The sequence below is a fragment of the Sinocyclocheilus rhinocerous genome, unplaced genomic scaffold, assembly GCF_001515625.1.
Source record: "Sinocyclocheilus rhinocerous isolate Xijiao unplaced genomic scaffold, SAMN03320098_v1.1 scaffold812, whole genome shotgun sequence".
In the NCBI taxonomy this organism is placed as follows: domain Eukaryota; kingdom Metazoa; phylum Chordata; class Actinopteri; order Cypriniformes; family Cyprinidae; genus Sinocyclocheilus; species Sinocyclocheilus rhinocerous.
In genome coordinates, this window is record NW_015639023.1 from 61,530 (window position 1) to 74,701 (window position 13,172).

Below are 13,172 nucleotides of genomic sequence, written 5' to 3' on the forward strand. Positions count from 1 at the left end.
CAGCAGGAGAAGGAGGAATTCGGGGCGAGTGAAGGGATCCATGGGGACACAACGGAAAGAAAAACACTGAGAAAAAAACGGAAAACAAAGCGGAGGGGAAAACACGGAAGTTACTGTTTTGGTCGGTCCTTCTGTCACACTTCTCGGGAGGCAAGGAGCGAGGAACGAGGAAACACGGAGATACTTCAACTCACAGTCTTTAATGATCACACGGGGAATGTAGGAGACAAAGAAACACATGGAATGACGTTCGCGGACCGACAAACACTAACTGAAAGGACTGGGGCTTTTAAATACTGGGTGATTGGGAAAACACAGGTGCAAGGAATGACTAATTAAAGGGAACACAGCACACCTGGGGAGGGAAAACACAACACAAAGAGTCCAGGGGCGTGACAGTTGCATTGTAAATTTGTTACTTTTAACAACATTTTCATTATCTTTAAATTAATACATTGGTAACTGATTTCTTCAATTAATTTTTAAGTGGTACTCCTCATCCTCTGCAGCCATAAAATAACCTGTGACAGTCTAGTTTAAAGATAGATAGATAGATAGATAGATAGACAGACAGACAGACAGACAGATAGATAGATAGATAGATTTTAGTGCAAAATTAATAACCCTATTTATTTGTTTGATTGATTTGTTTTGAACGTTTAAAATAAAATAATTTAAAAATATATATATATAAAAATAAAATAGTCAACTGACATAAAAAAATATTTTCATTACAAAAAATAACTCTATTTATTTATTTATTTTCCTCTGTACCCATAAGAGAAACTGAGGATCTATTTTAAAATAAAATAAAATATCATTTTTTAATTCAATATTTGTATTACAAAATGAATAACCTTATTTATTTATTTGTTTGTTTGTTTATTGCGATACACAAGTTTCAGGTTTAATTTTGACTCATTGAGATTTTTGCATTGTGCATTGTGCCCTTGAGCAAGACACATGTACTAAGCATATGTTAGTCCTTTACCCGCAGTAATGTACAGTAACCTTGTATAAACAGTGTCTGCTAAATGGGTAACATAGATTTATTTCACACAAGAAAAATATACATATATAAGTTAGTCAGGGACTGAAGTCTCACAGAAGCATGCTGTAACATGGCTGTACAATCTGCCATGCTCACAGTGCCGCAAGGCACTATTTTAGATTAATGAGTCCCGCCATGCACGCATTTAGCCTCCCTGATGGTGAAAGTGAGAACAGAAGGAAAAATATTTGTTTTCAGACGTTTCTCAGTTCGGCCTGAAATCCTCCACTGGGTTTGCAAATGAAACTCTTCTTCACTCCCTCGTTGTCAAGCACTATATCAAGGAAATCTCACTTTTTATCTCGAGATATGCTTGCAGCTTTGATGATTTCTTTCCCCAGTCCTTCTTATAAAGATATTTTTTAGGGATTTGCTAAGGAAAGCATCACTATGAGCAAACATCTCTAGAAACCACTCAGAACACACGACTAACACCTTGCAATGCCCTAGCAACCGTCCAGAACACCTTAGCAACGACCAGCAATGCCCTAGCAACCACACTCAGATCACATGACTAACACCTTGCAATGCCCTAGCAACCATCCAGAGTACCCTAGCAATCACAACATAGAAATGTGACCACAATTGCCCAAAACAGCCTAGCAATCAACAAGCAACAACATAGTAACAATGAGCAACCAACCATAACACCCTAGACACAACATAGTGACACCTTATCAACCACCTAGCAATGTCCTAGCAACCACCTGAACAAAAAAAGCACCCACTTAGAACACCTTGGCAACCACATAGTATGATAGCAACCATCCAAAAAAAAAAAACCTTAGCAACTACTAGCAATAGAATAGCAACCACTCAGTACACCTGACTACCACCTAGTAATGTCCTAGCAACCATCCAGACCCTAGTAATTATGGCATAGAAATGTCACCACAGTCACCCTAAACAGCCTAGCAATCACCGAGCAACAACATTGCAACAACAAACAGCCAACTAGATCTCCCTAGATACAACCTAGTGACACCTTATCAACCATCTAGCCATGTCCTAACAACCATTCAGAGTATCGTAGCTATCACACCATGTCCTAGAAAACATCCAGATTACCTTAGCAATAACATCGTGGAAATGTGACCACAATTGCCCAAAACAGCCTAGCAATCACCTAGCAACAGCATAGCAACAACAAGCAACCAACCAGAACACCCTAGATACAAACTAGTGACACCTTATCAACCGCCTAGCCATGTCCTAACAACCATTCAGAGTATCGTAGCTATCACACCATATACATTTGACCACAATTGCCCAAAACAGCCTAGCAATAACCTAGCAACCCTTTAGCTGCAACAAAGCAACAACAAGCAACCATCCAGAACACCGTAGATACAACCTAATGACACCTTATCAACCACCTAGCAATGTCCTAGCAACCACCTGAACAAAAAAACACCCACCCACAGCATCCAGAAAACCGTAGCAACCACTAGCAATGGCCTAAGTAACCACACCTGACAACCACCTATCAATCGTTCAGACTACCCTAGCAATTACAGCATATAAATGTCACCACAGTCACCCAAAACAGCCTAGCAACAACAAACAGCAAACCAGAACTCCCTAGTGACACCTTATTAACCACTTAGCAATACACTGTCAGTCAACCCAAACACCTTAGCAACCACCCACAACACCTTAGCAACAACCAGTATTGCCTTAGCAACTATCCAGAGCACTTAATTAATCCCCAGCAATGCCACAACACTGCAATCATGACATAGAAATGTCACAGCAACCACCCAAAACTACCAAGCAGTCACCTAGCAACATTTAAGCCGCACCATAGCAATATCAAGCAATCAGCAAACCAATCAGAATACTATAGCTATTACCTAACAACACACTATCAACCAAACCACCCAGGATGAACTAGCAGACACCTAGTAATGCTTTAAAAACTGTTTAACAAAGAGATAACAATCCCTCAGAATAGCATAGCAACATTACGACAAACACTCAGAACAATCTAGTAACACCTTATCAACCACCTAGTAATATCCTAGTAACCTTGGCAACTGAACAGCAAAGCACCACTAAAAACACTCAGAACACCTTAGCAACCACATAGCATCATCATGCCAATCCCCAGAACCATAGCACACACTAGCAACCACCCAGAACATCCTAGCAACTGGACAGCAAAGTGCTAAGAACTTCTGAAAACACCTTAGCAACCACATAACAAAATCACTCCACCAGAAGCACCCAAGCAATGCATAATCAACCACCCAGAACACCATAGCAACTGGACAGCAATGTGCTAAGACCCGCTGAAAATACCTTAGCAAACACATAACATCACTCCACCAGAAACACCCGAGCAATGCATTAGCAACCACCCAGAATTCCATAGCAACTGGACAGCAAAGTGCTAACCACCACCCATAATACCTTAGCAACTGCATTGCAACGGCACTCCACCAAGAACACCCAAACAAAACCTTAGCAACCATCTAGAACACCATAGCAGCTGAGCACCTGTAGAGCTAAGTGCTAACAACCATCACTCCACCCACAACATGCAAGCAATGCCCTAGAAACCACGCAGAACACCCGAGTGATTGGACAGCAAGTGCTAACAACCACTAAGAACACCTTAACAAACGCAACAACGTCACTCCACCATGAACACCCAAGCAATGCCTCAGCAACCACCTAGAACACCTTAGCAACTGAGCAACGTGCTACTCCAGTACTCCAGAACACTTTAGCAACCACATAGTAACATCACTCCATGCACAACACAAAAGCAATGCCCTAGTAACCACCCAGAACACCCTGCCAACTGGAAAGATAGTGCTAAGAACAGCTGAAAACACTGTAGCAACCACATAACAACGTCACTCCACCAAGAACACCCAAGCAATGCATTAGCAACCACCCAGAACACCTTAGCAATTAAGCAACTGGACAGTAAAATGCTAACAACCACTAAGAACACCTTGGACTACTGCATTGTAACATCACTTCACCTAGAACACCCTATAGCAACTGGAAATCAAAGTACTTAACAACTGCCAAGAACACCTTAGCAACCACATAGTGACATCACGTCACACAGAACACCCTAGCAACCAACCAGAACTCCGTAGCAACTGGAAAGCAAAGTACTAACAAACACTGAGAACACATTAGCAACCACATAGTGACATTCACCTCACCCAGAAAACCCTAGTAATGCCCTAGCGACGAACCAGAACACCCTAGCAATGCCCTAGCAACCAATCAGAACACCCTAGAAACTGGAAAGCAACGTACTAACAACCACCAAAAACACCTTAGCAACCACATAGTGATGTCACTCCATCAGGAACACCCTAGCAACTAGAAAGCAAAGTACTAACAACCGCTGAGAACCCCTTAGCAACCACCTAGTGATGTCTCTCCACCCAGAACACCCTAGCAATGCCCTAGCAACCAACCAGAACTCCCTAGCAACTAGAATGCAAAGTACTAACAACCACCGAGAACACCTTAGCTACCACATTGTGACATCACATCACCTAGAATACCATAACACTGTTTTGAACTGGAAGGCACAATCTAATTTGTATTTTTGCGTTCACGAGTTTTGCATACCTCTTTTCCCACCATGCATTTGCCGATGGGGGTTTGTGTTGAATGCTGGGTAATTTATTCTAAATGCAGTCAAAAGCACTGAAGAGAAAGATGCAAGCTAAGAAACACAGACTCATAAGTCACCCAGGCTCCCAGGCAAGATGTGTGTATGTGTGTGTGTGTGTGTGTGTGTGTGTTTCACCATGTGATTCAGAACATGTGTTTTCTGCTTGGGGTTTGTGCTGATGATGCCTCTGTGAATATGATTAATCTAGATGTAGATATCTCATGATATATTGCTCTGTACATCCATACAACATTGTGGGAAAATATTTAAACCCTTATGCAAGTGTCTTATTTACTCAATTACAGATCAAACAGGAAATTCTATTCCCTTTGATACTAGAATTATTAATTACTTTAGTGTGACATTGTTTTAGGTTTGAAGATACAGTGTGCAGTATGCACATTATACTGTATGTTTCCATTTGAAACAATGTTTTTTTTTTTTTTTTTAAGAATGTCAGTTACTTCAGGTACAGCTAAGATGATATGTTTAACTGCTGTCAGCATGTTTTGTACAGTATATACACATTGACTGGATATTAGTCTGAAATGTGACCACCGTGTTTCTCTTTCTCTCTCTGTTTCTCTCTGTTGACAGCACCTATCCAGCAGACACAGCGTCCAGCAAAGCACATCCCAGGTATATTTGTCATCCTCAGCACCATCTGAGGACTTGTCAGAAATGCTTCGAGTCGTTACCATACATAACTTTTTTGTAGGTCATGGTTCGCCGTGGGCTAAAGTGTGACATTTTGATCTAAACACCTTGTTTACTCTGTTTTGGTCATGTTAAAAGACCGTTTACAGTTATGTATGATGCACTTTTTGAATATAGGTCAGTAAAACAGGCCTAAATATTACAACACACTGCTATAAGCTCTAATGAATATGCATGTTTGTCTTGTTCCATTTTAGAGAATTAATATTGTTTTTAAAAACATTATATTATATTATATTGTATTTTTGAATACACATTTAAGATGCAAGAAGTGTAAATAGCAGAGTAACCGCAGGTATCATTTTATCACATCTACCTGCATCACATAACATTTTCCGCTTTTTAATAACCAGAAACCACATTATTTTTGAGACCACTGTATAACAGCATAACATGTTACAATATACCGCACCTATAACAACATAACATTTAATGACATGCCACAACATATCACTTGTAATGAAATGACATCAAGTTGTGTTATAGATTTACGTTATATTGTTAAATGTCATGCAGTGTGTTGTTATATCATGTTGTGGTATATTGTTACTTATTATGGTATGTCATGCTGTAGCATATTACATGGCATGCGATGTATTACATGTTACATGCTATGTTACAGTGTTACATGTTATAGGGTCAGTTTTACTAACAGCTTGTCTTTTCGTGTTAAAATTGTACTGTCAGGTTTTACTAAAGACGCGCAGTGAAGAATTAGCGCTGAAAAGGCGTGGACAAAGTTATTTTTGCGCCGGACCTTATTGAATATGCATTTGTAGGAGTTTCCCTTTCATTCAAATGAATCATTGTCAAATTACTGGTATTTGTGCCATTATTTAACTCCCCGAAAAAGCATGTCTTAAACTATTTTGCGCTTGAAATGGCTGCAATTTGTTGCTAGGAGGAATGTACTTTGTAACATAACACAACAACATAAAATAACGTCACAATATTCCATAAAATGACTTTGCACATACTGTATTATCTGACATAACATCTAACATAACATTACAAAATAACACTACAACATATACTGTAACAAGCATCTCATGACATAAAGTAAAGCTGTTGTTTACTCTCTGTTTTCAGGATGGCGGAAGACAACGACACGGGGATTCGTGTCGAATGCCTGTGCCACACCATCTCTTTGTCAACCTAAAGAGCTTCACATACAACACCATCGGCGAAGACACAGACATCTTCTTCTCTTTGTATGACCTGAGAGAGGGCAAGCAAATCAGGTAGGAAATGTGTCATGTATAAGTTTGTATACACATTCAGCGGTTGTGCCCCTTCACCACTAAAACTTTTTACAATGAAGAGGCTTTCATTGGTAATTATTCACAAGGAACAGAAAAAAACAGTACATGAGGTCCCATAAGCAATAAAGTAAGCCATCATTTTTAAAACGTCAAGGTCTTGGAAATGAAAGCTTGCGCAAATACCGCCTACATGTACATAGGCCACATTTTTTTTAACAATAATTCAAAATGGCAGACAGAACTGTGAAACCGCAGAAAGACGAGATAAGGACAAGAGACCTTGATGAAGTATTCATGTAAATGATCTCTTCGCTTCAACTATGCTGTTAAGACAGCTTAAGTTTCAAGTTTGAGGTAGAGGACGCCCTAAACCAACTCTGTCTCTACAAACTAAACCTTGTTAGCAGAATATTACACTGTCTTAGATTCATTTTACAGCCAGATTTTAAGACTGATATATTTTTATTCAACGTAGGCACTGGAAAAACCTGCCTCTACTGCCATCTTTGCAAAATGCCAAAAACCTACCTAGACATATTATTATCTGCAGTTTCCAGCAGAAACGTACACTAGTGGCAGTAAAACATCAACAACTTTTATTCCTTTTTGTACAATTTATGATACAGGAGCAGATTATCGATTAATAAAAACCTATTTTTGTGCAGTTCATTGCTATACTATGTTATGAGTTCGAAACACGTTTACTATACTTTTACCAGCTCCATAATATGTTTTTTCTTATGTAGTAAACTTGCTCGGTAGCGCACCTAGTACAACATTACACTTCCATATGTATAGCTTATCTGATGTAGCGCACCTGGAACAGCATTTACACTTCTATACGTATGGCTTTTCTGATGTAGCGCACCTGGTACAACATTACACTTCCATATGTATAGCTTTTCTGATGTAGTAAACTTGCTCAGTAGCGCACCTGGTACAGCATTGCACTTGTGTTGTGGAGCTGCAATATAAGTGACAAAAGACCTCAAAGACTTGTAGAATCAATCTAAAATGGCATGGTTGCTTCAGCAATCTTACGATTGCTTTTGTTGTCAGTTATGAATAGGGGTTTAGTGTAGTTGGTACTTTTTTTTCAAACACGATAGAACATTAAACTTTAGCACCACTCACTGGACATTTCATTTCTGAACTGCCTCAATGCGTAATTGAAACGCTGCCAGATTTGCAGTCATCTGTTTCGGATGAAACCAAATGCACTTTTAGTGCAACTTCCTGGACATTTCACTTTGAAAGTGTCGCAAAAAGTGCAAGAAGCAACGTTTTAACATTTTGCAGAAATGTCGCTGGATGCATGTTTTTTGTTTCTGTGTTTTTGGAGCTCAATTCATTTGGCTTTTTGAGGAAAGGCTGCTATAACTATTCTTGAGGAACTTGATGTAAGTTGACTTTAAAAAGGCGCTGGTCAGAAAGAGGAAGTGGAATTGCTTTCCAGTGGTTAAGGGAATCTGCAAGAGCTGGAACTGGAAGAGCTTGAGGGAAGTCCAGTTTCAGGGACTGTAATAAACTCAACTTGGTCTCAAGGATGAGGAGGTTCTATCTTCTGTTATACAACGGAAACTTGTTTTTGTTTTTCCTCATGTTAATGAGAGAGATAAGGCCACTGGCAGATTCCTCCAATGGGAGTGTTTAAAAAGTAATTTATACACCTCATTAATTAAATTAGAGAAGCATTTGTAGGCCACTAAGAGACGATCGCTTAAATGTTTCTGTTTGAAGCAGCGGTTCGATAAGTTAATGTATTACCATTTCATCCTTTTGAATGCCGAAAGAAACAACAAAAACGTTAATTAGGGTGGTCAGACCCCCTTAAACCCCCTCATCCCTACCATTTTTTTTTTTTCCTACAGGATGTGTTGTTCACTCCAAGCTCACCTGAAACAGTCAGGTTGCATCATGATCTGTCAAAACGGCATGTGTTAGCATGGCTGCTCTTGTGTGTTTGTGTGATTTCGAAGCCTTGATCTGCAGAAAGCGCAGTACGTTGCTGGAGTTTGTCCTGAGGGAGGCTGCTCTCATGAGAGACCCCATGCTGATGAGTCTCACCATGGAGACAGAACAATTTCTCTACCTCACATTTTATTTCCAATGTTCTCATTCCATATTCCCTCTGAGAGCTTTTGACCATGTCTAGACAGCGTTTTCTGTGTGAGTTAAGCTTTGCTTTTTATCATTCTTCCCCTGCAGTTCTTTAGGATGGGATGCATAAGTCGCTGACAAAACCCACAAACCAGTGCAGTGCTTTTTGAGGTTAAACATGTTTAATTCTGAGCTTTTATTTATAAAGTCAGTGTGAATTGACTTTACATTCCTGATCTTCTTCTTGTTTTAATGTGTGTGTGTGTGTGTGTGTGTGTGTGTGTGTGTGTGTGTGTCCAAAATGTAGTGATGTCACCAAGCCCTGCATTTTTTTAAAATCAATAAATACATAAAATACATTTACAGTTTGTTCAAAACATCTTGTTACAGGAATACAATTGGTTGCAAATAGTTGACATGAGTGGATAGTAGGGATGCACCGATACCGATTAGACTTGTGCTGGTATTCGGTAATGCGATATATCACGGTAATGAATATGCACGATATTGTTATCGTGGGCACTTCTAAATACCGTGAATAATTATATATTACAAATTATTCAGAATTTTGAATGCATTTTAAGAATACTTTTCCCATCAACTAGTCAAAATGTGGAGATTTATAACGAGTGGTTCCCGCGTGATTACAGTACTGAGCCCGCTGCAATGGAGCAGCTCTGATGCTATTAAATTAAAGATGATGTAATGATGTACCATAGAGCAAAAAAAACAAACAGTGAAAGTAACAAAAACTTGTAAAATACATTTTAATGGGCATAACTAAGTGTGACCGGCAAGTACCAAAAATAAAAGTATCGGTATCGGGCGAGTACTGGAAAAAGTGGTATCGGTGCATCCCTAGTGGATAGATATTTAGTTGTTGTTGTTTATTTCAGGGATTTAGTTATTGATTTATTTATTTGTTTGTTCGTTCATTCATTAATTTATTTATTTAATTAAATGTACATATAACATCTATGTAATTATGTCTCAATGGATTTTAGCTAATGCTTAATTAAATTAATGCAATCAGTTGATCACTCAGTAATAATGTTTCCAACTGATAAAATCTACCAATTTATATTATTGAGATAAAATATTTTTGTGATATTTAAAAAGAAAAGAAAAAAAACGATTTTTTTTCAAAAATGTTAATGTAAAAAAAATTAATATTATTATTATTATTGGTTTATTATTATTATTATTATTATTATTTTGGTTTTTTATTATTATTATATTATTATTGATATTATCATTATTATTATTATTATTATTGTTGTTGTTGTTGTTGATATTATTATTATTATTATTATTATTATTATTTACAGAATAAATATTATGTTCCTTATGATATGACAAAAAATATTATTATGTATGTATTTTTTCTTTTACCTTAACATTCTTTTTAAGGAATTTGATATGTGTTAATTGGTGCTAACCCATTCCTATGTAATTACTGAAATGATTAATATGATCACAGATTATATGTTTGACTAACTACATCGTGATTTCAAATCTTGAAAAATAAACCAAAAAAGCATAATATTATATAAATGGCAGCAGCCGAGGAAAGCTGGCCAAATTATTATTCACACAGCACCCACAGAGCTGCGTCTCTCTCTCTCTCTCGCTCTCTCTCTCCACCCACTCCTCACGCTTTTGACAGGCTGCTAATGGTGCCTCTGCCTCCCTCTCAAAAGCTGTCTGACCCTGGAGTGGGCCACAGGTTCGCTCCAAAATTATATCACGCCTAGTCAAGTCTGAAAAGAGGAACGTACTGTACGCAACTGTTTTTAGTTACAAGAACTTTCCAGATGATTGAAGTTTGTCTCGTCAACGTTAAACACTGTTCACAAACCAGTTTAGTTTGTAATGGGACATATTTCACATTGACTTTAAAGATGCTGTGCAAAATATCTGTCCTGAATATTCAGAGTTTCACACTTTCTCTGTCCCTCAGTTTGAAGGTCCTCAGCGTTCTCTCTCTCTCTCTCTTTTTCCATCCGTCTGTCACATGCTTCTGCAGTTGCACACACACGCATGACAAACATATTCAGAGACACTCGCACACTCTTGTCAAATCCAACTGTAAGCATCTGCACCGCCGGCTGCAGTCTGTCTGTGTGTTATTCTGCTGTGAGCTGCTCCATCCACACCAGCGCTGCAAATAGCGTATGGTGTTTTGTGTTGGAACAAGAAGTGAAAAGAAATGAGTAAAAATAGTGGAAAATGGACATAATGATAATTATGATGATGATGATGATGATGATGATAATGTTGGTAGTGGTGTTAAAAACAATTATTATTATTGATGTTATTATCAAAAAGGCAAAAGATCAATCCACAATTTTATTTTACTTAGATTTTTACATTATTATTATTATTAGTAGTAGTAGTAGTATTTTATGACAATTAATTATTTATAATAATTAAAAAAATATATTTAATGTAAGAATAAAACAAGAAAATAAGAATAAAACAAAAGTTGTTGTTGTTGTTGTTGTTGTTGTTGTTGTTGATGGTATTATTAGAAGGGAAAAATAAATCTTTGATTTGATTATTTACCTAGAAATGTATTTGTTTGTTTAATCAAAATAATAAAACAAATTGTTATTTGAAAGCAACGACTACTACTACTACTACTACTACCAATAATAATAATAATATCATTAATGGTGTTGTTGTTAAAAACAACAATTATTATTATTGATTTTGTTATTATTAGAAGGGAAAAAAATAAATCTGTGATTTTATTTTTACTTTGAAATTTATTTATTTATTTGTTAGTTTATTTATTTGTTAGTTAGTTAGTTAGTTAGTTAGTTATTTAGATTAACATTTGCTGTTTCTTAACTGGTTGTTTAAAAAAATATATTTAAAAATGAAAATTGAAAAACAATTGTTGTTATTATTTAAGAAAAATACAAATAATAAAATAAAATGTTAAAAGCAACTACTACTACTACTATTTATTATTATTATTTATTTATTTATTTATTTACTCACTTATTTACTTGATTACTTATTCACTTACTTAGAAAACTATGTTCTTAATTGTGGAGGTTTTTGTCTTGCACATCAGCAAGTCTTTGTGCAACTTGTAATTTGACTGTTTCTTAGTTTCCCTTTTCCCTTTTCTTTTCACAAATATTGACTTCAAGTTCTGCTTTAAAAGATGCAAACTGAACTCTTTATTATCATACATTCCGTTAATTGCATTAAGCAATTAAATAATGCGACTCACATTTTGATCAAAGGTTTCTCGTCCTTTCTCTCATCTGTCAATGCCTGTCGTTGAGTCTTTCTTTCCAAACAGACTTACTTCTTTGAAATGCATTTGGGCGACAAGTTTCACGCAAACTGAATGGTCAGTTATCAGCTAGTCAACATCAAAACCATCAAAATCCATGAAAACGCCACCAATCCTTTCGTTCTGAAATAGCTGCAGCCCATATTGTCAGTCAGTGTGAATCTGCCATTATCTTACAAAGCCGTGGTGTTCTTCAGTGATTGATTAAAATGCATGACAGCTGCTTTAGTCTCTATTCAAACACAAAGGAATCATTCAGCTTTGAAGGTGCCTTTAATATTTGAACTTGTTAATTGCATTTAGCCACAGATTCCCAGCAGTTCATTTCTCGTGCAGAAACCCTCGACTGTTTTAACTTTAATCCACTCCCTGAACATGTTTCTTTATGATATAAAGATCATACATCAACCCGAAAGCCTATCAGCCTTTACACACTCCAGACGCTAAGTATGTTATTACCGTGAGCTAGCGAGCGCTACACAATAGGATCTGAACAATCGGCGAGTGCTTTGAATGGGAATAATAGCGCGGCTGATGTTGGAGGAGTTTAATGAATACCTGTCAGCGTCTCCTCCGGGGAAGAGGGTTGCTGGTTTCTGGCGATGTGATTGGTTGTTATGGATCGAGGCGTTCCTTCAGGACAGACACACGTGATGAGCACGTGATTTTTGCCGTAGGAATTAGCAAGGTATTTGTAATGCAGCATTGGTTGTGTGCTGTTGTAAGAAGAAACAAGAAAATAATAATAATAATAATTAGGGCTGGGTATCGAGTTCGATACTTTCTAGGCACTGACCGAATTGCCTCGATACCATCGAGTATCGAAAAACGTCTCGTCGTTCGGTACCAAATTTCGATACCTAAGGGCTTAATCTCATCAGTGTCAGTGAGCCAATAAACCTGCAGCACTAGGTGTGTTCGACTAGAAGCGGCACGGCGCAGATCGATCAGTGTTTAACATCCGCGAGAGCGATTCGAAAGCGCACGGAGCAGTCTGCTCTCTTTAGCTCTCGTGGTACTGTAATACACCGATCGGTCTGCACAGTCGGTCCGCGTCAAGTCGAACACACCCAGAGAGTGGCGCAC

At 37.7% G+C, this 13,172-nt stretch overlaps 1 protein-coding gene across 5 annotated transcripts in view; it reads left to right on the forward strand.

Moving 5' to 3' along the window:
• The window catches only part of LOC107750976 (dedicator of cytokinesis protein 3-like), a 150,430-nt gene that overhangs the window by 56,221 nt on the left and 81,037 nt on the right, over positions 1 to 13,172 (forward strand). For all 5 annotated transcript variants that reach the window (XM_016566543.1, XM_016566545.1, XM_016566546.1 and 2 more), the window contains 2 exons: positions 5,295 to 5,336; positions 6,504 to 6,655. In XM_016566543.1, the coding sequence (XP_016422029.1) occupies positions 5,295 to 5,336; positions 6,504 to 6,655 (194 nt within the window). The remainder of the gene's footprint in view (positions 1 to 5,294; positions 5,337 to 6,503; positions 6,656 to 13,172) is intronic.